Source organism: Mustela nivalis (assembly GCF_964662115.1).
Source record: "Mustela nivalis genome assembly, chromosome: 4".
NCBI lineage: Eukaryota > Metazoa > Chordata > Mammalia > Carnivora > Mustelidae > Mustela > Mustela nivalis.
In genome coordinates, this window is record NC_139023.1 from 12,912,317 (window position 1) to 12,935,832 (window position 23,516).

General features: G+C 39.7%; 1 protein-coding gene across 3 annotated transcripts in view; it reads right to left on the bottom strand.

The window, feature by feature from the left end:
* STAP1 (signal transducing adaptor family member 1) overlaps positions 1-22,982 on the bottom strand; it is a 33,566-nt gene extending 10,584 nt beyond the window's left edge. For 2 of the 3 annotated variants that reach the window (XM_082726385.1, XM_082726383.1), the window contains exons 1-6: positions 22,759-22,982; positions 14,406-14,477; positions 8,276-8,389; positions 5,125-5,181; positions 1,946-2,115; positions 308-436 (exon numbers count right to left, since the gene is read on the bottom strand). In XM_082726385.1, the coding sequence (XP_082582511.1) occupies positions 308-436; positions 1,946-2,115; positions 5,125-5,181; positions 8,276-8,389; positions 14,406-14,477; positions 22,759-22,878 (662 nt within the window). In that variant the 5' untranslated portion in view covers positions 22,879-22,982. The remainder of the gene's footprint in view (positions 1-307; positions 437-1,945; positions 2,116-5,124; positions 5,182-8,275; positions 8,390-14,405; positions 14,478-22,758) is intronic. The other variant, XM_082726384.1, reaches the window with a different exon arrangement.
* Between the last annotated feature and the right edge of the window lie 534 nt (positions 22,983-23,516).

Below are 23,516 nucleotides of genomic sequence, written 5' to 3' on the forward strand. Positions count from 1 at the left end.
GGTTGTTTTGTTCACTACTCCATCCTCAGTGTCTAGAATATCACTTGTTCTCATAATAGTCGTTCAATAAAGATGTGTGAAGTGAATGAATGAGTAAGAGAATTATACCCAGGATCAAAGTAATTTGCCCATTCTTCCTACTGCAGATGTTAGCCTTGGCTCTGCTTGTATAACATTCTCTCCCTTTTCTTATGTTTGTATTTTTAGCCCCAACAGAACACATAGCAGGTGGTGATCTTGTGCAACTTTGCTTTCTAAAGTGATACCATGCTTTTAACAGTTCCATACTTTTTTAAATTAAACATACTCTATCTCCTGCCGGATAGTGATGGAGTAGCTTTTGCTGTCACTACCAGGTCTCAGGATCATATTTCCCAAAGAAGGGTTCTTCTCAAGCATCTCAGTTGCTTCTTTTCGGGACACAGTATAAAAACATCTACAGAGGTGAGACAAAAACAAAAACAAACAAACAAAAAAAAAAAACATAGGATTTTTTTTTTTAACTGACGAAGATCATTACTTTGAAAAATGCTACAAAACTAATCCTAAGAGCTGCAGTTATTAACTTTTCTTAATTCCTGGCTTTATTATTATAATTACAATTGTATAATTACTGTTATTACAATCCTGACCACTATTAAATACACTTTATGCTTAACGCCTTTACTCCCTCGTCCCTCCAAACCTCTTTCTTTAACCAAAGAAGACCTGAAAAGTTATCTGTTAGTCAGTATGTAATCACCAGTATCATCTAAAAATCTAAGATAAGAATTAATACTGTATCCCCAGTTCTTAGTCTCAGTTTATAATAAGCTCTTGCAAAAATAATATTTATTGGTGGTTTCTCTTCAGGGACACAAAGCCTTTCTTTATATGTTTCTCTTGTATGGTCTGTTTTAAATAACTGGTATTTAAGGGTATGTCTGAATTCACTCCCTTGGGTATAATATGACATTCTAATGGCATTGGTGTTATTTTTAGTGTGTAACATTTTTAAGAAAGCCCTTCCCATTTTTATAGTAAATATTGTGGTCAGTGAAAGGTCTGTTTTATCAACAGAGAAATATCTGGCAGGATATGCCATGCCCTGAAATCTTAACAGTGAATATGTCTGACTGGTAAGACAAAGAATGATTTTCAGGTTCTTTTTATCTGGCTGTAATAGATGCATAGTCCTTGTATGGAAGAAAAGAGAAAAAGAAGCAGTCTCTGTGACTTCTAACCCATCAGTCCATCAGATGTCACTGGTTTCAGTCGAATGTGATGGTAGGCAGGTTTCGGCAAGTATGGGGCAGCTAGACTATATGTGAGAAGCTGACGTCACGGGTGGTACCAGGACAAGATTCCTGGACAACAAGACCACAGTTCCAGGAGGAAAGACCTCACCATCTTAGTCACAATTTACAGCAAGTTAAGAGTAGAAAATAAAAGTGTTGCTGACTTGGGCCTGTCTGTGCCTCTTCATTTCCCCAACACCACCTTACACGTTTTACACTTGGCCTTCCTCAAGTACAAGTTCAGTGACCACTCAGTGAGTGACAGGACAAGTGAATAGAACATTCACAGACTTCAAATTCTTGGGTATAATTTTCCGACAGAAAATCAGTCCATCATGGAGTTGCATGGTGGGGGAAAAACAAATCTTTTCCTTCTTTCTACATTGCACTTTTTATTTAGGTTTGAGCTTCGGGAAAAAATATTTAGTGTAGAGGTGTGGGTGGATCGGGGTTTCCTGTGTGGTCAGAGGTTGGCCCCAACCTACATTTCGCTTCTTGTTGATCATGACACGGAAGAGGAACTGTGGCATCTCCTCAGAGATGTAATGTTCATCCACAAAACAGCTTACTGTCCCCGCTAGAATGAGGTCAAGGGCTCACTCTCTTTGATAATTAGAAATTAACCTTAACAATCGAGGGACAAACCCCAGAGTTGGCGGTGCACTTACGCTGGCATAGGGCTCAGTACATCTGCATAATCTTCGGTCGGTTCCTTCTTTTCCACAGCTGAGCTCGGGGTCTGCTCTATCTCAATCCTCCTTTTTTTCTCTCTCTCTAGGACTTCGTGCAGTCGAATTACTTGCCCGGGGAGGAGGGACACGTGTTGGGGAACTGACAGCTGAAACCAAAGACAGCAGTAGGCAAACAAGGACGGCGGGATGACTGACTGGTGTTAGCGACAAGACCGCTGGGGCTCTCAGGGGCTTCAGTTACCTAATACAGATGGAGGGACAGAATCATGCACAGGGGATCTTGGTGTCTCCACTGCCTCCAAACCAACCCAAGAGCTCTAACCTGTGCATGGTACCCAGTCTTCCCACAAGTGTTCCTTTTAGCCTGGCACACAGCGCGGTATACCCGCCTCGCACTACAGGCTAATTCAAGTAACGACTGACTCTCCTTGTTCCTGCTGAGTTCACTAGTGCTTGCCGCCCGGGAAATCCCAGAGCACCTGCAAGGCGCCGTGTTCTCCCACAGCTAACCTGGGATTAGCTCCCCCAGCCACTCGACAACACGGAGTAGAAATGGAACTCTTCATTAGATGACTGAGAATGGGTAGTCGGAGGTCCATCTTCTGGTGTTTTTGTGTGTCTATTTCAAACTGACATTCACATATTAGGATTATGATACTACCCTACTTCATTTGGTTTTTGACCTTTTCTGGAGACATATTTTGGATTGAGCAATCTATGCCCTCCTGATATTCATACCCCGGGTTTACATCTCCTTATGACCTATTTACATGTTCTTATTAATCCTATTGTTTCTATCTTATATATATGCATATATATGACATTTGAAATAAAAACATAATAAGGGTATACAATCAAAAAGTTACTCTTCTGAATAACTAAACTAATAATCAGTAAAGTTATTTCCTTATATACCAATCCAGAAAAAAATAATAGAATGAGGTGGGGAGTGTCTGTCTGGGTGGCTCAGTGGGTTAAAGCCTCTGCCTTCAGCTCAGGTCATGTTCCCAGGGTCCTGGGATCGCGTCCCACATCGGGCTCTCTGCTCAGTGGGGAGCCTGCTTCCTCCTCTCTCTCTGCTCTGCCTCTCTGCCTACTTGTGATCTCTCTCTCTGTCAAATAAATAAATAAAATCTTAAAAAAAATAATAGAATGAGGTGAAACAAATGAAAAACTACTGCTTATTCATCACCTATTACGTCCCAAGCATGGGGTCATTCCAAATCCTCACAGCAATACTATAATAAAGATATTGTCATCTTTACTCCACAAGTAGAAAAAAAAAAAAGTTCAGAAAGATTAAATAACTAGTCCAGGGTCACACAGCTAGAAAGTTGTGGGCTCAACCTCCATTTTATTTAATTCAAAAGCAAATTCTCTGTTCTTTTAACTACAATCTGTGTTTCTCAAGCTTCTGGTAAAGTTCTCCTCTAACAATAGCAAGCTGTGAATATACACGGAGTGTTCAGGGAACACAATAAAAAACAACATTTAGGGGCGCCTGGGTGGCTCAGTGGGTTAAAGCCTCTCCCTTCGGCTCAGCTCATGATCTCAGGATCCTGGGATCGAGCCCCACATCGGGCTCTCTGCTCCACAGGGAGCCTGCTTCCTTCTGTCTCTCTCTCTCTGCCTGCCTCTCTGTCTACTGGTGATCTCTGTCTGTCAAATAAATAAAATCTTTAAAAAAAATTTACAGAACACAAAATTAAATAATAATAATTTTTCTTCTCTTGGAAGTTCAGGTGAGTTGTATTTTGTATTCTAAATATATCTATGTACACGTTAATATGAAAACAATGCTTTTTATCCTTACCTCAAAAAAAAAGCTAAGAACATTTTTTTCCCCCAAATAATTAGTGTGTCAGGAAGATGCACCCCAAGGCTTTCCTGTGGTTTTAGTGTTCTCCTTCATACAACTCACATGCCCTTGGAGGACTTGGATCCCCGTGTAAGAAGGGCCATGCCACACAATGTCTCTTTTCCACAACACTGATTCCGTTTCCCCAAGAGTTTCTTCCCCGTCACAAGTCCGCATGCCTTTCACATCTTCAGCCAGCCCCCTCTTCTAGCCTCCTGTGACTTCCCTGCATAGGGCAGTCCAACTTTTACCTGTTGTTGGCTGCCCTGAAGAACCAGCATCTATCATCTCGGTCAAGTGCGGTGTGTATTTCGTGGGACTGCAAAGCCTTCACTTAAGAGCTAGCTTTGGACAGCGTCTGGATATAACTGACTGTAATAAACATACAAAGTTTTCTTCTCCTCTAAAAGTATCAGAACATGGTTCTCTTTCCGGGGCTGGCTCTCAAAGACCCTCACATTTATAAGGCAGTCACTACAGTATCTTCATTTAAAATAATGGTGGCGATTGTGCTACAACAGTTAACTGTAAACTGTTGGTCTTATTATTTGTCTCTGATAAGATGCCACAGAGTTGAACGTGTAAGCATTGCTTTGTCTTAAGACTCACTAAACAAATGTTTAAAAGGTGAATTTTCATTTTGATGAGCTGTTAAATTGTTTATGTCATTCACAATATTCATCTCTTAGCATTTTATAAATATGTATTAAATGAATTAGAAAGCAGTTTTGGAAGATGCAATGTAAGCTATAGATATTAGCATTAGAAAGGGCCACTGTGTCAAGGGATAGGACCAAAAAAGTAGATCTCCCTGACCACCTGTAGCTCTCTAGCTAGCACAAGGATCTATTTACTTTCTACATAACAATCATCACAGTTTTAATTCATCTTGTTCATTTTCTTTTCTTTTTTTTTTAGATTTTATTTATTTATTTGACAGAGAGAAATCACAAGTAGACTGAGAGGCAGGCAGAGAGAGAGAGGGAAGCAGGCTCCCCGCTGAGCAGAGAGCCTGATGCGGGACTCGATCCCAGGACCCTGGGATCATGACTTGAGCCACAGGCAGAGGCTTTAACCCATTGAGCCACCCAGCCGCCCCTATCTTGTTCATTGTCTTTCTTCCTTTCCATCCACCTGATAAAAAATATAAATTTCATGAGTAAGTGTAAGGGTTTATATCTCCTCTTTTCGGTTCTTGTATCTTTGACCTTTTTCACTCTGTATGGTTCATAGCCAGTGTCCAGGAAATAGTTGCTGAATTTATGAATCAGTCAAAAATAAGGTCTTTCCTACGTACCTCTGTTACTGTAAGAATGAAGCCTCTCCATTCTTCCCCACTTTCTGTGTTCTCTGTCTAAAGAGGAAGACAAAAGACAAAGACAAAAGAAGAAAAGACATGAATGTAAACATTCATACTTTTAATTACTTCAAATAACTTTAGAATTTCATACAATTATTTTCTAAGTCTCAAAACCCGGCAAGATTGACAGAATGCATATTCTTCTATTGAAGCACATTGTTTTAAAAAGTTACTTGTAATTTTTTAAAGCACTTTAGTCAAAAGGAAGAAACAAATCATTTTTCTTTTTGCTTAAAACTGTTAATGTGGGGGCACCTGGGTGGCTCAGTGGGTTAAGCCTCTGCCTTCGGCTCAGGTCATGATCTCAGGGTCCTGGGATCGAGTCCCGCATCAGGCTCTCTGCACATATCGGGGAGCCTGCTTCCCTCTCTCTCTCTGCCTGCCTCTCAGTCTACTTGTGATTTCTCTCTGTCAAATAAATAAATAAAATATTTTTTAAAAAACTGTTAATGTGCATTTGTTATGAAATTTCAATACTATTTTCTTTCGTCATAAGTATATAGTTTTGAGCTGTTTGCTCACTCAACAAGTAAAATTATACAAACTTACTTAACTCCAAAAAATGTAAATGTTAGGACACTTATTTCCACAATATGTCAATTAATGGTCCCCCAATCCCCCGCCACTGGTATTTAACACTGACTGGCTTTAAGTTTGGGGCAACTGGGTAAGACCAATGTAGTTTTTTTAAGGAGATTTTTAAGGAAAAATTTCTGGTACTTAACTCTAAATCCTACTAATGCAGCCAATATTTGTCAAGTACTTCTACATGGCAGCTCTAAGTAATTCCATGTATTAACTGATTTAATCTTCATGGTAACTCTGCAAAAGTTTTAAAATTTTTATTTTGTGCATTTGCTCATTTAGCATATTTATTGAGTGCCTTTAGGTTCTAGACACTCTTCTAGGTACTGGTTTCCATCATAGAACAAAACAAAAATCCTTGTTCTGATGAAATTTTGGGTCTACAAGGAATAATAAGTCATAAATATAATTATGAGTAAATGGTATAGCTTCAGAAGGAATTAAATGGGAGAATAAAATGTGTAGCAGTGTAAAAGACATTGGGAATGTCTTGAGGGGTTGGGACGGGAAAAGGATTGTAATGTTAATAAAGCAGTCCAGGCAGATCTCAGTAAGAGGGTTACATCTGAGTAAAGGCTTACTTCTGGATGAAGAAACCAAGGCATGAAGAGATTAAGTGACTTGCCTATGATTACACAGCTAATGAATAAAATAGCCAGAAATCAACCCTAGGTATCTGACTCCAATCTTGTGTTCTTAACCACCGCATCAGAATCATGTGCAAAGCTTGCTTAAGACAAAGGTTCTGAGGCTCAGGGTTAGGGGCAGGGCCTAGATTTCCTAAGTAAAATTATTTCTAGTCCAGGGGCACCTGGGTGGCTCAGTGGGTTAAAGCCTCTGCTTTCGGCCCAGGTCATGGTCTCAGGGTCCTGGGATCGAGCCCCGCATCGGGCTCTCTGCTCAGCAGGGAGCCTGCTTCCCTCTCTCTCTATCTGCCTCTCTGCCTATTTGTGATCTCTGTCTGTCAAATAAATAAAATCTTTAAAAAATTATTTCTAGTCCAGTAGTGCCCTTATTTGTGTGAATACATTGCAAGATCCCTAGTGGAGGCCTGACACCCCAGATGGCACTGAACACTATATATACACCATGTTTTTTTCCTATAGGTACATACGTATGATAAAGTTTCATTTATAAATTAGACACAGTAAGAGATTAACAACAATAATGTAATAAGACAATTATAACAATAGTCTGTAATAAAAGTTCTGTGAATGTGATCTTTCTCTCAAAATATCTTACTGTACTGGGGTGCCTGGGTGGTTCAGTCCATTAAGCGTTCAGTTCTTGATTCTGGCTCAGGTCGCGGGAGGTCACGGATCCAGCCTGGCATCGGGCCCCCCGTCAGTGTGGAATCTCCTTGAGATTCTCTCTCTCCTCTCCTTCCCCTCCCCCCACTCGTGCTTTCTCTCTCTTTCAAAACACATAAATAAAATCTTAAAAAACAATCTTATTGTACTCTACTCACCCATCTCCTTGTGATGATATGAGCTGATAGAATACCTAGGTGAGGAAAAGCTATGAATGACATGGGCACTGTGACAGAGTGGTGGGCTACTATGGACCCTCTGATAACAGGCCAGAAGGAGGATCACCTGCTCCCGGACCACAGCTGACCACAGGTCACTGCAATCACTTCCAGTGGAGACTATGGTTCTGTGAATCTTATAACCAGAGCTCGCAGGACCAACTCCAACATCTTATTCAACGCCACGGCATTCTCTTTATGCTATTACAATAGTTGTTGGTTGATTTTAATGGGCTCACTTTGAATGTCCATTCAAGAAAAACATTTTTTCTATGGAAGTTCTGGGTGTACAGTGACGACTGTAACAAATGAGATCTCTGCTCCTGCGAGGTTTAGAGTTAGATGAGTTGAATATCATATTTCACTGTGTCTATCTAGCACACAGTTCTTTTTGGATTTTTTCCTCACTGTAACAATAATGTTCTTCACCATTTTTTTCCTTTTCTAATACGGAATCCAGTCCAGGATCACACATCTCACATAGTCGTCACACTCCAATTTCCAAAATTGCCAACAGGTGTCCAGTGTTCCTTTGGCTTTTCTTACAGTGGTATTTTTGAAGATTATAGGCCAATTGCCTTGCCAAATGTGTCTCGATTTGTGAAATATGGGGTTTTTCTAATTTAGTTTTTCTAATTTAGTGTATCGTGTCGGACGTGTCTCAGATTCATCTGGGAAGTCGGTGAATGTCAATTCAAGAACAACTTTTTAAAAACAACAGATGGAATCCCTGACTTTGTTGGAGGACAGAAGTATATGGTTTCAACGTGCTTGTATACTAAACAAGGGAACATGCCCTTTCAAATTCCTATTTAGAAAACTGCAGTTTTTGGCAAAAGGCAAGAAATATTAACCAAGTATGAGACTTGGCAGCTCCTCGTAGAATTCCTCTTTATCTCAGCCACTGGGTTGTGCAGCGGCCAGTACTATTTATAACTACAACTTGTTTCCAACTAATTGCTTCTCCTTACTCACCTTCAGTTGCACTTCCTCTTTTGGCAAAACAAGGGTGAATTTTGCACAATTCTTTACAGTTGAATTCTGGTCCGTAAGACATGTGAGGTCTATCAGGTCTAACTTGTCAACATACTGCAAAGAGAAAGGCAATCTCATTAAATTATTTCATGGGTAACATACATTAGGTCTGGCAGGCAGGAATAGAAGAAATCTCTTCCCTTGAACCGATTTGTATCTTGCACGACATCCTGGTTTTCAGCTGGGCGTTGCGACCCTTCTGAACCGAGAGGGCGTTTGGAAAATGTATTATGTAGCAGTGTGCTGGACCTGACTCATTCAGGTTCAAAAAAGCTAATTTTTTATTTTTAGGAATTTTGCAAGCCAGTCACTAAACACAGCCTTTATTAAGAATTAAATGATATAAACATAATCTATTTTAAAACAAAGGTAATCAAATTCAAAACTCATTATTTTCCAATTATATTACTGAATAGTATTCCTGCTACACTCTGGAGGTTGTTGACACCTTCACCTCTATTTGATGGAAATGCCATCTAATGGTGCACTACTGTATGCTTCTTCCCAACTCATTGAGATCACACTGATAGGTTGAAATCAGCTATGATGGTGGAAGTATTTACATCCTGGAAATTGGCAGATCTTACAAATTAGGGCTTGATCTACTCTTTTGTTAGTTGTCCTAAGGGCCAGCAAAAAAAAAATTTTTTTTTTCCCCTGCAGAGGCTAGGTAGAAAATGCATCTGGATTTGTGGACCACATAGAGTCTCTGTTGCAAATTCCCATAGCTGTTGTTGTTTTAATATTTGGAAAGGGTCAAAAATATCCTTAGCTCATAGACTGTACCAAGTCAGGCCACTGGCTAGATTGGGCTCAAGGGTCACAGTTTGCTTGGCTCTGGCTGAGACATAAGAAAGTGAAGGAGAAAAATGTTAATAATGCAGGTGAAACTTTAAAATTTGTTGTGTCTGAAACTTTTTCATTGTTAACAGAACAGAAAGTTGCCAAAATATTCTTCCATAATTCAGAAACTATTGTTACTCAGAGAACTTGCCCATGTCATTGACAAAGAGGTGACATACATAAATATTGCTTTGCTTTCCTCTTATTCATTAATGTAAACAAAATTATCACCAACTTTCATTTCAAACGTCATATTTAATGACAATAAATTTATTAGGGAAAGAGCAGACTGGAAACAAGTTCATTTGTCAAGTCACAATTGAATTACAGTCATAGTTAGCCATGGACCCGAGTTCAGAAAAATCAATGAAAGTATTCTGTGAGAATCAACTGACTATATGGAAATTACAATAAAGAATATTGTGTATTTTATTTTTTTAACTGTGTGCCACACATTCTTTTTATCAGTAATATTTACAATATATTTACATACATATATACATATACACAATTTTTTCCAGAATCCTGGACATTTATCACATGCCACTGGTTATGAGAATCCTATTAAGAAATTCCTATCTTATCCCAATACAATAAAAATACTTCTTCTGAACAACTGGTATATATGGATTGCTCTGTATGCAACTGGCCAAACTTGCTTTCTAGTATTAGACCAGAACCACCTCCAGTAAGTAACTCCAGTAAAGTTTTTATGGCATAATTTTTTTCTGAATTAGCCTTATTCCTGACGTCCTTATATTTGCCTCTGTTTAGCCCAATATAACTTATTTTACGATGTTCTTGTAGGTCTCATTTTATTTTTCCGAATAAAGTAAGGCATAAAAATAAGTAAATTTTTTTCCAGACCTATTCCTGTGTTGATGAAGTTATGGAAATTTGGGTTGGCCGACTCATTTTCAATGAACAAAGAGCTATTTAGAATGGAAGGGAAGGCATAAGGGAAGCCAGACAGAATTTCAAACTACACAAGATCTTTTTCTGATAGATTGTCTACATCAAGCTAAGTGAATTTTGCTGAGACAAAGGAGGAAGCAACAGAGGAAGAAGTGGGCAAATTAGACAGAGAGCTGTAAACGGATCTATTGATTAAAAGAAAGGAAGTTCTATCCTTTTTTTTTGAATTGTAGTGTTGAAAGAGCCTTAAAGGTCATCTGTCTAATCTACTGCCATCCGATGTCTGACTCGGATTCAGGGCAGCCGTCCATGCAGCCATCCTCCACCAGGATCTCAGACAAGAGCAAACTCATGCCTCCTATGCCACTCTAGCAAGTTCTTCCTTGTTTTAAGCCGCGTTTTTTTGTGTGTTTTTTTTTCTTTTTTAAGATTTTATTTGTTTATTTCACAGACAGAGATCACAAGTAGGCAGAGAGGCAGGCAGAGAGAGAGAGAGAGGGAGAAGCAGGCTCCCCGCTGAGCAGAGAGCCCGATGCGGGGCTCGATCCCAGGATTCTGGGATCATGACCTGAGCCGAAAGCAGAGGCTTTAATCCACTGAGCCACCCAGGCGCCCCGCCACAGTTTTTTCTCTAGAGAATTTCCATCCATTGGTCCCAGTCCCCTTTCTCTGTAATAACATGAAACAAATCCATGGGTTCTTTCACATGACCTCCTGATAGCCTTTCAAATAAAAGCAGCTTTAAATTCTTCCCCAATAACCGCTTAATATCTACAGTTCTCACCTGTTCTATCTCTGTGCTTTCTCCTGAAACTATCACCCAACACAGTTCCTAAGGCCTGCACCCTCTTTTAACAAAATTAGTAGATGGACAGTTCTGCGATATTTCATTGTAACAACAGTCTCTTCATGGCATAATGGTTAAGAATTCGGGCTCAGGGGGCGCCTTGGTGGCTCAGTGGGTTAAGCCTCTGCCTTCGGCTCAGGTCATGATCCCAGGGTCCTGGGATCGAGCCCCGCATTGGGCTCTCTGCTCAGCAGGGAGCCTGCTTACCCCCTCTCTCTCTGCCTGCCTCTCTGCCTCCTTCTGATCTCTGTCTGTCAAATAAATAAATAAAAATCTTAAAAAAAAAAAAAAGAATTCAGGCTCAGGAGCAAGATCCGGATTTTACCCCTTTCATTCTCTGATCTTGCACAACTTCTGAATCCTGAAACTTGACTACTCTCATCTGTAAGTGGTGATTGAAACACTACCCACTCTAGAGTTGTTATGAGAATTAGATGAGATATTGCATATAGATACCACCTGAATGCAGGTGCCTGGGTGGCTCGGTTAAGCATCTGCCTTTGGATCAGGTCATGATCCCAGGGTTCTGGAATCAAGTCCCATGTCAGGCTTCTCGCTCAGCGGGGAGTCTGCTTCTCTGCCCATCCTTTGGCTTGTGCATTCTCTCTCTCTCTCTCAAATAAGTAAACTTTTAAAAAACTAAAAAATATTATAAAACATCCGAATGCTTACTATGTGCCAACTATTTTCTTGTCCTTACGTTCACTACATCGTTTAATCCTTTTGATAACCTCATGACACAGACTACCCTTTCCAACCTAATTTTAGAGATGTGAAAATACGCGTGCTGGACAAGACCTTTATTTGGTCCTCTAGGTTTACTTTTATCTACTCACTGCACAGTGCTATGCACCAGGACAGAGACTGATGTGGACAAAATCTGACTTCCTGTTGGGTGGGACCCTGGTTAACACTGGCAGATCAGAAGACCGAGGAGAATGAGCTATTTATGGTCCCATACAATTGCTTCGCCAGTCAGAGGTCATACTCCTCTCAACACACTCATTTTGCGCACCTCTGTTCACTCTTCTCCCGCTTTCTAAAATGCATCTTGGGCACAAGAGTAGGGTGCCGTTACTAGCCTCAAAGTTCTGCTCTACCCTTTGTGGTTTTCCTACATCCTGTCCACAGCTTTGAATATAGCATCAACATTATACTTCCTTCAAAAACGTCCAGTTTGAGGGGCGCCTGCCGGGCTTAGTCAGTAGAGTGTGAACTCTTCATCTCGGGGATTCGAGCCCCACGTTAGCTGTAGAGATTACTTAAAAATACAATCTTAAAAAAAAAAAATGCCCAATTTGACATGTCATCTGTTCCTTACCACCTGTCTGGTAGACTGAGACAGAGAGAGGTTAGGTAACTGGCCTGAAAACCCACAGTTAATGGCAGCAGAGCCATCATCAACGCCCCGGCAGTCAGCTGAAGAGCCGGCTGCCGTCCCTAAGTGGTACCGCCTCCGCCCGGGAGTGAGAGAGCAGTAACTGCAGGCTCGTCGCCCACTCTCCTGCGCTCCACAAGGTGGAGGGCAGGGGCTGTCACAGGCTTACTGACATCAGTAAGCAGTTGGAAGGCACAACGGCAGAATTAGTTTTATTAAAATTTATTACGGTATTTGGAAACAGCTTTACACAAGTCTTGCCTATCCAGAATTCTGGAGAAAGATGATTATTTTATTTTAAGTTTGCTTTTCGTTTTTGTTTGTGTGTGTGTGTGTGTGTGTGTGTGTGTGTGTGTGTATGTGTTGTGTTGTTTTGTTTTTTAAATGGCTTCTACTGGGCGCCTGGGTGGCTCAGTGGGTTAAGCCTCTGCCTTCGGCTCAGTTCATGATCTCAGGGTCCGGGGATCGAGTCCCGCATCGGGCTCTCTGCTCAGTAGGGAGCCTGCTTCCCCCTCTCACTCTGCCTGCCTCTCTGCCTGCTTGTGATCTCTGTCTGTCAAATAAATAAATAAAATCTTTAAAAAAAAAATGACTTCTACTGAGTGTGTGTAATGTTTTCTCCAGGTGGAAAACATCACAAAGGCTCTTTTTCTGTTCCTTTCCATAACATCGAGACAGGTAATGATGATGTTTTAAGAATTGGGAACTACTGGGCACCTGGGTGGTTCAGTGGGTTAAGCCACTGCCTTTGGCTCAGGTCATGGTCTCAGGGTCCTGGGATCGAGTCCCACATCGGGCTCTCTGCTCAGCAGGGAGCCTGCTTCCTCCTCTCTCTCTGCCTGCCTCTCTGCCTACTTGTGATCTCTGTCAAATAAATAAATCTTTAAAAAAAAAAAGAAAAAAGAAAAAGAATTAGGAACTACTACATCCATGGTCTAAAGTGTTTAAACAAGTGACTAGATCATAAAATCTTCTTTTTTTTTAATTTTATTTTTTAATGTTTTACTTTTCTTTCCTTTTTTTTATGATTTTATTGATTTATTTGACAGACAGAGATCACAAGTACGCAGAGAGGCAGGCAGAGAGAGAGAGAGAGAGAGAGGGAAGCAAGCTTCCTGCGGAGCAGAGAACCCGATGCGGGGCTCAATCCCAAGACCCTGAGATCTTGACCCGAGCCGAAGGCAGCAGCCCAAACCACTGAGCCACCCAGGCGCCCCGATCATAAAATCTTCTATGGGGCATAACATTCCAAGGTAGGCAAGAGTTTGGCATGAAAATACTACATTTTATCTGTGGAAAAATGAAATACACTGTTTTCGATTTTTGTGGGAAAGTTGAAATATAAATCAATTATTTAAAATTACTACTCATAAATTAATCCTGGAATCTATTGTTATTCTCATGCTTAAGCTCTTAGAAGTCCTCTTCAGTGGGTTATGTTTTTGTCTCCCTAGGACAATTAAATTGTGACATATTTTTTTATGTTATAAGGCTTTGGGGATTATCTAGTTCCTTTCATATGGTAACTGTGTGCTACAGCAAGATAAAAAGCTGGGAAAATTAAGGCTATCCCTTGGCATAAACAAGTTGTAATCAGATATTTGGTTAAAATATTCATGTTTCAAGGCACCCCAGTGGCTCAGTCCGTTAAATACCTGCCTTCAGCTCAGGTCATGATCTCAGGGTCTAGGGATTACAGCCATGCCGAATCTGCTTCTCCCTCTCTCTGCCCCTCTCCCTGCTTGTGCTCACTCTCTCTCTCTCTCGCTCTCTCAAGTAAATAAATAAAATCTTTTAAAAAATAAAATAAAAATTTCACGTTTCAACCAAGTTTCTATTATTGGGATCAAAAAGAAAAAAATGCAAAGTTAAAGACATGAGTTTATACCTTTTTCCCAGGTTCCCTGGAAATTTCACCATAGGTCTTATACCTGATAGCCCCCACAGACATAAGAAAAGCTCTTATTTGAATTGCTTTTACTAGAATATCTTTACTTTCGGAAGATGGAAAACCCCAAATAAATAGAACTATACGCCAAGTCCATATTAGGAAAAATCGAATCAGCTGAATATGTTTTACTACTCACTGTTGGACTTTTTTTGTCAGAATAAAAGAAAAGTGTAGTTCCTCTCAGCTCTGTCCAGTAATGTTTATATTCCTGTGGGAAATAAATTATAAGCATTATTTCATTGGTATATTCAACTCCTTTTTAATAATTTTCTTTGTAACTTTCTTCTTTGCTGTTTGATATAAGGTTCTTCTTTATCTTGAGATAAATCACCTAATTTTATGGCTTAATATTACATTTAGCTCTTGATTAAATCCTTCACAAATTTATTTTAGCATAAGATGTGAGGTAAGGATGTAATTTGATGTGTGTTTAAATAGATCATTTTTCAAAATGTTCCCCATTGATTTAAGACACTTGACATTTTATGTAGGTTTCAGTGGAGGTTTGTCTCTCTAAGAGGGGTCATTTAAGGGACCAGGATAGGACAAGCATTAAATATCTACATTCCAGGGCAGCTGAAAGGATTGAATGGGTTGATAAATCTAAAGCACTTAGAGTACATGGCTCACCGTTTGGGTTCAATAAATAGTATATGTTTATATAAATAAAGGCACTGTGAACAGTTCATAATCATAAAAATAATATAACATCATCAAATCCAAATTTTGAAGTCCGAATTTCATTCACGTGGTGAACATTTCCTTATTTCTACATGCACATTATTATGGGTTCTATAGAAATACAAATTTTAAAAAAATACAACTTTTTAAGTTTAAAAAAATTTAGATGACCTAGTCTCATTTCACTCAAGTGAAACTTCATTTATATAAGGGGAATTTACATTTTATATGAAGACTGGCTGTATTACAAAAGAATGACAAGGGGGTGCTTGAGAATAAAATCCTTCCGCATCTAAAGACTAACCTTCATACCCAGCTCTTTCGAAAAGTATGTTTTTAAAAATTCCAAATTCATAAACAGGATGACCATTCCTTCCTTTAGGGTTTAATAAGCTCAATTTTTATAACATGTGGATTATCTCAACTCATATTGAGAGTTAATGTAGGGGATTACATGAAATTTTTTTCTTGTGCTTATAAAATGTAAAGATACTTGTATATATAATGGTATTTTGTGTCTCTTTAATACTGAAATATTGTTTATCCTTTTTTTTGACCAGCAAAATGTTTGTCACCTCTTCGGAATTTATTTATGTCTTTTCTCAAATAATGGGAACTCTATAACCCACCTTGTTTTTATTTACCTTGGCTCCTTGGAAGCTCAAAATTAAATTCGTTTTCGAATTACAAGGACCATCTTTCTCAATTTCTTAGTAGAACTTTGCCCCCCTTCTTCTTCGTTCCTGATAAAGTGCTATTTTAGTTATCCTTTACTGTGTGAAACCCCACCCTAAAATTGAGCGTATTAAAATAGCAAACGTTTTCTATTTCTCCTCATCCGGTGTCTGGTGATGATTCTTTGGGTATACCTCCCTGTGGCTGCTCTAGGGTGGCCTCACTCACTTGCCTGGGGTCTTAGCTGGGAATGCAGAGCTGAGAGTGATACAAGAAGCAATATATTTGGTCTTTGTCCCCAGTTCCCGGCATAGAGATCCTAAAACTCAGAACTTCCTGAGTGATAGGAGTGCTTTTATTATTCATAATAAGTCCCTTTACAGAATACCTGAATTTATACAAATGAGATAACATCGGTTGGGATGCCTGGAGAGCTTCAGGGTAGGTCAGGCCCCAGACCAACTGATTAATGGATTGGAACTTTCGGCCCCACCCCAGCCTCGGCGGGGGGGGGGGGGGGGGGGGGGGGGATGGGGGGGGCTGGGAGATTTCAGTTTCGTAAAAACTCTTGAACGCTGTGATTTGATGAGATTCCTAATTAGTGAAAGCGTTCACAGGGTAAGAGGGTAGTGCGGCCCAATTTAATACCCATAGGAACAGGTGGGCTTCCCAACCTTGCTCTCAGGACTCGTCAACTGCCTGTTCTTTTGTATCCTTTACTTAATATTAAAGTAAAGTGTCTTCCTGAGAGCTATGGGCCATTCTAGTAAATTATCAGATCTTAGGAGGGAGTCATGGGAACTTTTTTTTCCTCAAGATTTATTTATTTAGGGGCGCCTGGGTGGCTCACTGGGGTATGCCTCTGCCTTTGGCTCGGGTCAATGGTCTCAGGGTCCTGGGATCGAGCCCCAGGTCGGGTTCTCTGCTCAGCGGGGAGCCTGCTTCCTCCTCTCTCTCTGCCTGCCTCTCTGTGTACTTGTGATCTCTCTCTCTCTCTCTCTCTCTGTCAAATAAATAAATTAAATCTTTAAAAATATATATTTATTTATTTTAGAGAGCGAGAGAGAGCATGCCAGCATGGGGAGAGGCTAAGGGAGAGGAAGAGACAGAATCCCAGACAGACTTCCTACTGACAATGGAGCCTGATGCAGGGGTTGATCTCACAACCCTGATATGATGGCCTGAGCCAAAATCAAGAGTCAGACATTTAACCGACCGAGTCACCCAGGCGCCCAAGCACTCTTGATTTACAGTGAGTTGGTGAGGATTATGGGAGGCCTGGAACTTAAAATTGGTGATGGAAGTGGAGGGCAGCCTTGTAGGACTGAGCCCTTAAATAAGCTATGGGGTCTGCACTAAGTCTGGATGGGTAGTGTCAGAATTAAGCTGAATTGTTGAACACCCATTTGGTGTCCAGAGAAACAGAGAAGTGGTTGTTGGTGTTGGAAAACTGGAGTCTCACTCCATAGGGTCCTGGCTCCAGTCAGGGAACCTAGGCTTGTTCACATACCGGCAGGAGGATTCCCAGGAACAAGAGAGGGCAAGCCCCAGTGGGTGAGTACTTTGTAATCTGTTTCTGTCACGTTTACCCAAGTGCGACCCAGCCCAGATTTCAAGGGGTAGGTAGAAAAATAAATGCAATCTCTTTATGGAAGAGCAGAAAAGTCCCATTTCAAATGGGAAGGCATACAGAGAGGCTTGAAAAAATTGGTCGTATTACTGTAGCAATCTACCCCGGGGGCAGAGCTGGAACATGGCACAAGTTTCTTTGTTCAGGACCTGTGGTCTTTCCACTCCCTCCTACTTCCTAATTGACAGCTGGCTATAATGTAATGCCTCCTGCGCCAAGAACAAATTAACAAAGACTCATTCAAAGGGGCATAGGAGAGGCGCCTGGGTGGCTCAATGGGTTGAGGCCTCTGCCTTCAGCTCAGGTCATGACTCCAGGGTCCTGGGATCAAGCCCTGCATCGGGTTCTCTGCTCAGCAGGGAGCCTGCTACCCCTTCCATCTCTCTGCCTGAGTCTCTGCCTACTTGTGATCTCTCTCTGTCAAATAAATAAATAAAAATCTTAAAAAAAAAAAAAAAGATGTTTGGCTTGAGAAGTTGCTAATATCTCTATGCTAGTATCTAATATGCTAGTATCTCTACGATCAGGCAGATGTTCTGTAAAAACCATGAGAGCATCTAGTCACTGTGTTGAAAAATACTTGAATTTCCTCAGGTTTGACTTTTGATGAGTAGGAAAACAATTCTAATTTGAGGACAGGAGCTTCTTTTTTTAAATTGTATCTTCTCTCAAGGCATTCACATTCTGCTCTAGTGGTAAGCCTCTGCAACATGAGCAGCCGGCCAAAGCTACACTGTATTTTGGGACTGGGATGTGGGTGATGGAGACTGGGAAGGTATCAGAATGCAGGCATTGTAGCTGGAGAACTTAACAACAGGTTGTATCGTTTTACTGGAGTATGACATCTAAGATCAGATCTAAACTGGAGATTCTATGATTCTTGGAGGAAAAGAAAAGCAATTGAAACCCCTCTGTTCATCTTCTTAATTAGCCTCATGAGTATTAACCTACTATAGATAGAAAAACTAAAATCACTCACAGCCAAAGTTTATTGAGTTTTTTCTGTATGTACAGACAGACATCCATCTGTGCTTCTAAGAAAAATTACAGAGGTGTTCAGTCATGAGAGAATGATATGAACTGAGTAGAAATAATCGGGGAAAAATAAGAGTTTTACTGATTGAGGCGCCTGGCTGGCTCAGTCGGTTAAGTGTCTGACTCTTGGTTTCGGCTCAGATCGTGACCTCAGCGTCTTGGGATGGAGCCCTGTGTAGGACTCCGTGCTTAGCACAGAGTCTCCTTGTCCCTCTCTCGCCTCCTCTGCTCATTCCCCAGCTCTAAATAAAATCTTAAAAAAAAAAAAAGAGTTTTACTGGCAAACAAACACACAGATTCATGGAAAGGATTAAAGAGGGTTTATTAAGTACAGGAAGAAGCAAGAACAAAGGCACTGAGTTGATAGTCAAGGCAGCCTGGAGGAAAAGAAAGATTACAAACAGCTGTAGGTCCTGTGGACTCCAACCACAGCTACAAACAGATCAAACTTGTATTCAGAATGCTGAGATCATAGTCCTGATTTAGTTTCTGATAAGCTCTTATCAGTATAATCTGAGTCATCTATAAATATCAATCTCCATAATCAATATCTTCGGTATGTATCTATACATATCATAGATATGTAAGTATTTTAAAAATTAATTTTGAATAACACAATTTTGAATGAAATACATTGAACACATTCTTATATTCAGGCTGATAAGATATAGTATACGCACTGTTTTTTTTTCTAAAGATTTTATTTATTTATTTGACAGACAGAGATCACAGGTAGGCAGAGAGGCAGCCAGAGAGAGAGAGGAGGAAGCAGGCTCCCTGCTGAGCAGAGAACCCAATGCGGGACTCGATCCCAGGACCAAGAGATCATGACCTGACCAGAAAGCAGAGGCTTTAACCCACTGAGCCACCCAGGCGCCCCCACACTGTTTTTAATTTAAGCATATCACAGACTGATTAAACGATGAGCTATTGCCCAAGCTTTCTCTTATTTTCAAGCAGTTCCAGAAAAATGAGAACTTTCCCCATTTGCAAGAACTGTGTTTACGTTGGAGTCCTGCCATGGCACTTAATACCTCTTATTATCAAATAAATCTTCCTGATCAATCCAAAATTCTAGGTGGCTTAAGTAAGTCTTCCCACATTCTCTTTTCCATGAAATTATCTATTTTTAATGGGTTCTTGACCTGGAATCCAAGGACTTCCTGAAATTGCATTTAAAATGGTATTTGTTGGCACCTTTTCCTAGGGGCAAAGTTCCTTAAAATTTTTTTTTTAAGATTTATTTATTTATTTGACAGACAGAAATCACAAGTAGGCAGAGAGGCAGGCAGAGAGAGAGGGAAGCAGGCTCCCCACTGAGCAGAGAGCTTGATATGGGACTCGATCCCAGGACCCTGAGATCATGACCTGAGCAGAAGGCAGCGGCTTAACCCATGAGCCATCCAGGAGCCCCACTCCTTAAAATTCTTAAAAGTGCCCCTGTCACCAAACAGCTAAGAAACACCTCTAAATGTGTGATCTCCTTAAAGACTAGGTTACTCCTCGGTTATATTTTCTCTAGTTAAATGTTTTGAATTCCTTCAGCAAAGACCCCAGCTGAATGCTCTGCAGAGCTCCCCAACTTCTTCGAACCCATTTTCTTTGAAGATAACCTTTTATTACCCCTGACTCACCCTCACTTTCAAAGCTTCCCTGGCACTTTACTTCTGCTTGCCCACTGTTTTCCTTAGCTTTTTCTCTCAGCTTTTGTTTTCTAGTACTCTAGTCCTGTGGCTCTCCTTTGAGCCATATTAACAGTTGACCCTTGAACAACGCAGGGAAGATCAGGGATGCTGACCCTCCTGCACAGTTGACTCCATAAAAATTTAACTTCAAATGCCCACTGTTGGCCAGAGACCTTGCCAGTAACATAAATAGTCATTTAACACATACTTTCTATGTTATATGTATTATATACTTTGTCCTTATAATAAAATAAGCTAGAGAAAAGAAAATGTTGGGCGCCAGGGTGGCTCAGTGGGTTAAACCTCTGCCTTTGACTCAGGTCATGATCTCAGGGTCCTGGGATCGAGTCCTACATGGGGCTCTCTTCTCAGCAGGGAGCCTGCTTCTCCCTCTTTCTGCCTACTTGTGATTTCTGTCAAATAAATAAATAAAATCTTTTTAAAAAAATCTAAGTGTAAGTGGATTGGACCTGTGCAGTTCAAACCCATGCTGTTTAAGGGTCAACTGTACTTACAGACTTAAAACTGATATTAGTATGTTATGTTAAGAAAAATTTGACGATGAAATAGAAGGAGAATGAATCTAATCTTTAGTGTAAACCAGGTATTTTATACATCTCTTTAATCCTTGAAACCACCCTGTAAGTCGAAATTATTGTTGTCCTCTTGGTCTCTTCTCCTTGACACACAAGTAAAAGATACGTTGCTATGAATTCAAGTGGAAACACAACCCAATTTCATCAGAAATATTTATACCTATACTTTAGTCTTTCCATTTCAAAGCATACTAAGAACAGGCAGAGTAGCAATGAGGTCATGGAGTCATCCCTCCTAACCATGAACTAAGCCTCTGGAAAGTAAGGTCTTTATGTTGTTTATGTTCTGTAGAAATCAGTATGATGCTTGGTGCATAGGAGACATACAATAAACGCTGCCTGAATGAATAAATTAATTGAGCACCTGTTGTGCCCCAAACATATTACCTTGTGTGGCAAGTTGTATTTTTCCCATTTTATAGTTTGAGAAAATTGAATTTCAAGGAGATAGAATAACTTGTACAAGATCACAAGCTGTTTAAGTGGCAAAACCATTAGGTAAAGACATATTTTACTGACTCTAAAATCCTTTTTCTATTAACCATACCAGTGGAATGCCTTCTTTAAATATTTTTAAAAACCCTTTAGAACAGTTATTATAAATACTTTGATAGATATTTAATGAATAACCAAATTTAAATTACAAATTAGAAGTTTTGCTTTCCCAATTCCAGTTTCCTGGCAAAGTGTAACAATGTGGCTAACCTGTTGTAACAAGATAGAATTCACTTTGAAAGCATAAAGAAGGGAAAAATATTCTAACGTAGCTGCCAAATTTACTAATACATGTTTAACACCCATAACAGAATGTAAACTACCATGTCTTTGCAAAAAACCCCGAATGTGCTATTATAGATATTTTCACACACACAATTTTTCTATTAATAACTCTTCAGAAAATATATCGTATTACCATTATATTTCTTATGACATTCCTTGAAACACTTAATTTTTTCTACTTTGTTGCTATTAAAATTTCATAAAATTTGACCTAACTTAATTATTTTGCTTTTTGTTAGTAACAAGGACTTTCATGTTTATTTCTTTAATTTCAAATCTCCATAATTAGTATTATAAAAACTAATTTTAACTAACTATAAGTTTTTATTTTTACATTTTAAAAATATGAAATGCTTTCTGCATTTTCTTAGAGTAAATGTATTTATGTTGCTTAGTTTACATGTTACCCATACTGTACCTACATATTAGCTTTTCAAGTCACTATGTTAATGTTTTTAGAATATAGAACTATGCAAAATGCTAATAGTATGGGCTAATCATTTTCATAATTTTTTTACAAAAGTTAACTATTAAAAATAATGTTATCATTATTTGTAAACTTCAAATAACTGAGAGTAGAAGCACACAGCTTAGCTTCAGACATAATATGTTATCTTAATGGTACACATCATTGTGGAAGCATACTAGAAAGTTGCAGAAAAAATACAGGAAACAGGGGTGCCTGGGTGGCTCACTGGGTTGGGGCCTCTGCCTTCGGCTCGGGTCATGATCCCGGGGTCTTGGGATCGAGCCCCGCATGGGGCTCTCTGCGAAGCGGGGAGCCTGCTTCCCTTTCTCTTTTTGCCTGCCTCTCTGCCTACTTGTGTCTCTGTCTGTCAAATAAATAAATAAAATATTAAAAAACAATACAGGAAACATTTTAACTTCTAAGTTGAAATCTGTAATATTTAAATAAATTCTTTGGAAATGTGGCTTTTATTGAATTTTTTTTACATTAGTAACAACACTAGAACGTTATATTACATATAACACAAATATATATGCATGTATGTGTTCAAGCCATACATTGTCTTTAAATTATGCAAAATTGACATCATATTTCTTAGCTCAAGGAAGAAGGTTTAATCGCAACAGAAACAAGGAGGACCTTGTCACATCATATCAAATCACCATGAAATAACTTTTTTTTTAAAGATTTTATTTATTTATTTGACAGAGAGAGATCACAGTAGGAGAGAGGAAGGGAAGAGATCACAGAGAGAGAGGAAGGGAAGCAGGCCCCCCGCTGAGCAGAGAGCCCGAGGCGGGACTCGATCCCAGGACCCTGAGATCATGACCTGAGCCGAAGGCAGCGGCTTAACCCACTGAGCCACCCAGGCGCCCCATGAAATAACTTTTATATTAAGACAGAAACCGCTAGTTTAACGTTATCATCTATGGACTTACCTGGTATTCTGACCTCTTGACTAACAAAAACCCTTCAAAATACAAAGGTAGAGCAGTAATCTTTAACCTTTCTTGGAAGATCCTGCGAGGCGCTGGTTTCGGGGGGTTCTTAGCCATCATACCCTCTCAGTATGTCGTTTGATTTCAGCTCTATCCAGTCTCAAAATGAGATCTCCTGTGTGAGAGGAAAAAGCAACTGTTCAAAGAGGAAGTCCCAACTCGATATTTAACCACCAACAGTACACACACACACACACACACACACACGCACACAAACACTTTTTTTTTTCCTTTACTTTTCATAAGGTGAGAAAGAACAGGCATAGACCAACTTTGAAAGGGCAACTTCTGGTAAACTTAGAATAGGATTACAGTAGCAAAATAAACAGAAGATTAATGTCACCAGGGGATGAAAAGAACCAATGCGGTCATTATGGACTTTGGAGGAGTCATCAAGGTCACACTGTTTTCTTCCACCTTTTTTGTTTATTGCTTTCCATTTTCATCCCCAGAAGACAGAATTGAGTTAACTCCACTTGATTAAAAATCACTTAACAGGATAATTTTATTACTACTTTTTGTGTTGTTAATCTTTTAGGACTGAGCTTGTTTACATTTTTTTTTTTTTAAATGTAGTTCCTTATCCTATGCCCATTTTCATGGTCCTCTAAATACAAACGACAGGCATGGGAACATGGGATTTTTTATATTTTGTCAGTTAAGATTTTGAGTTTGTGGGGCAAAATGTGTTTGGCAGA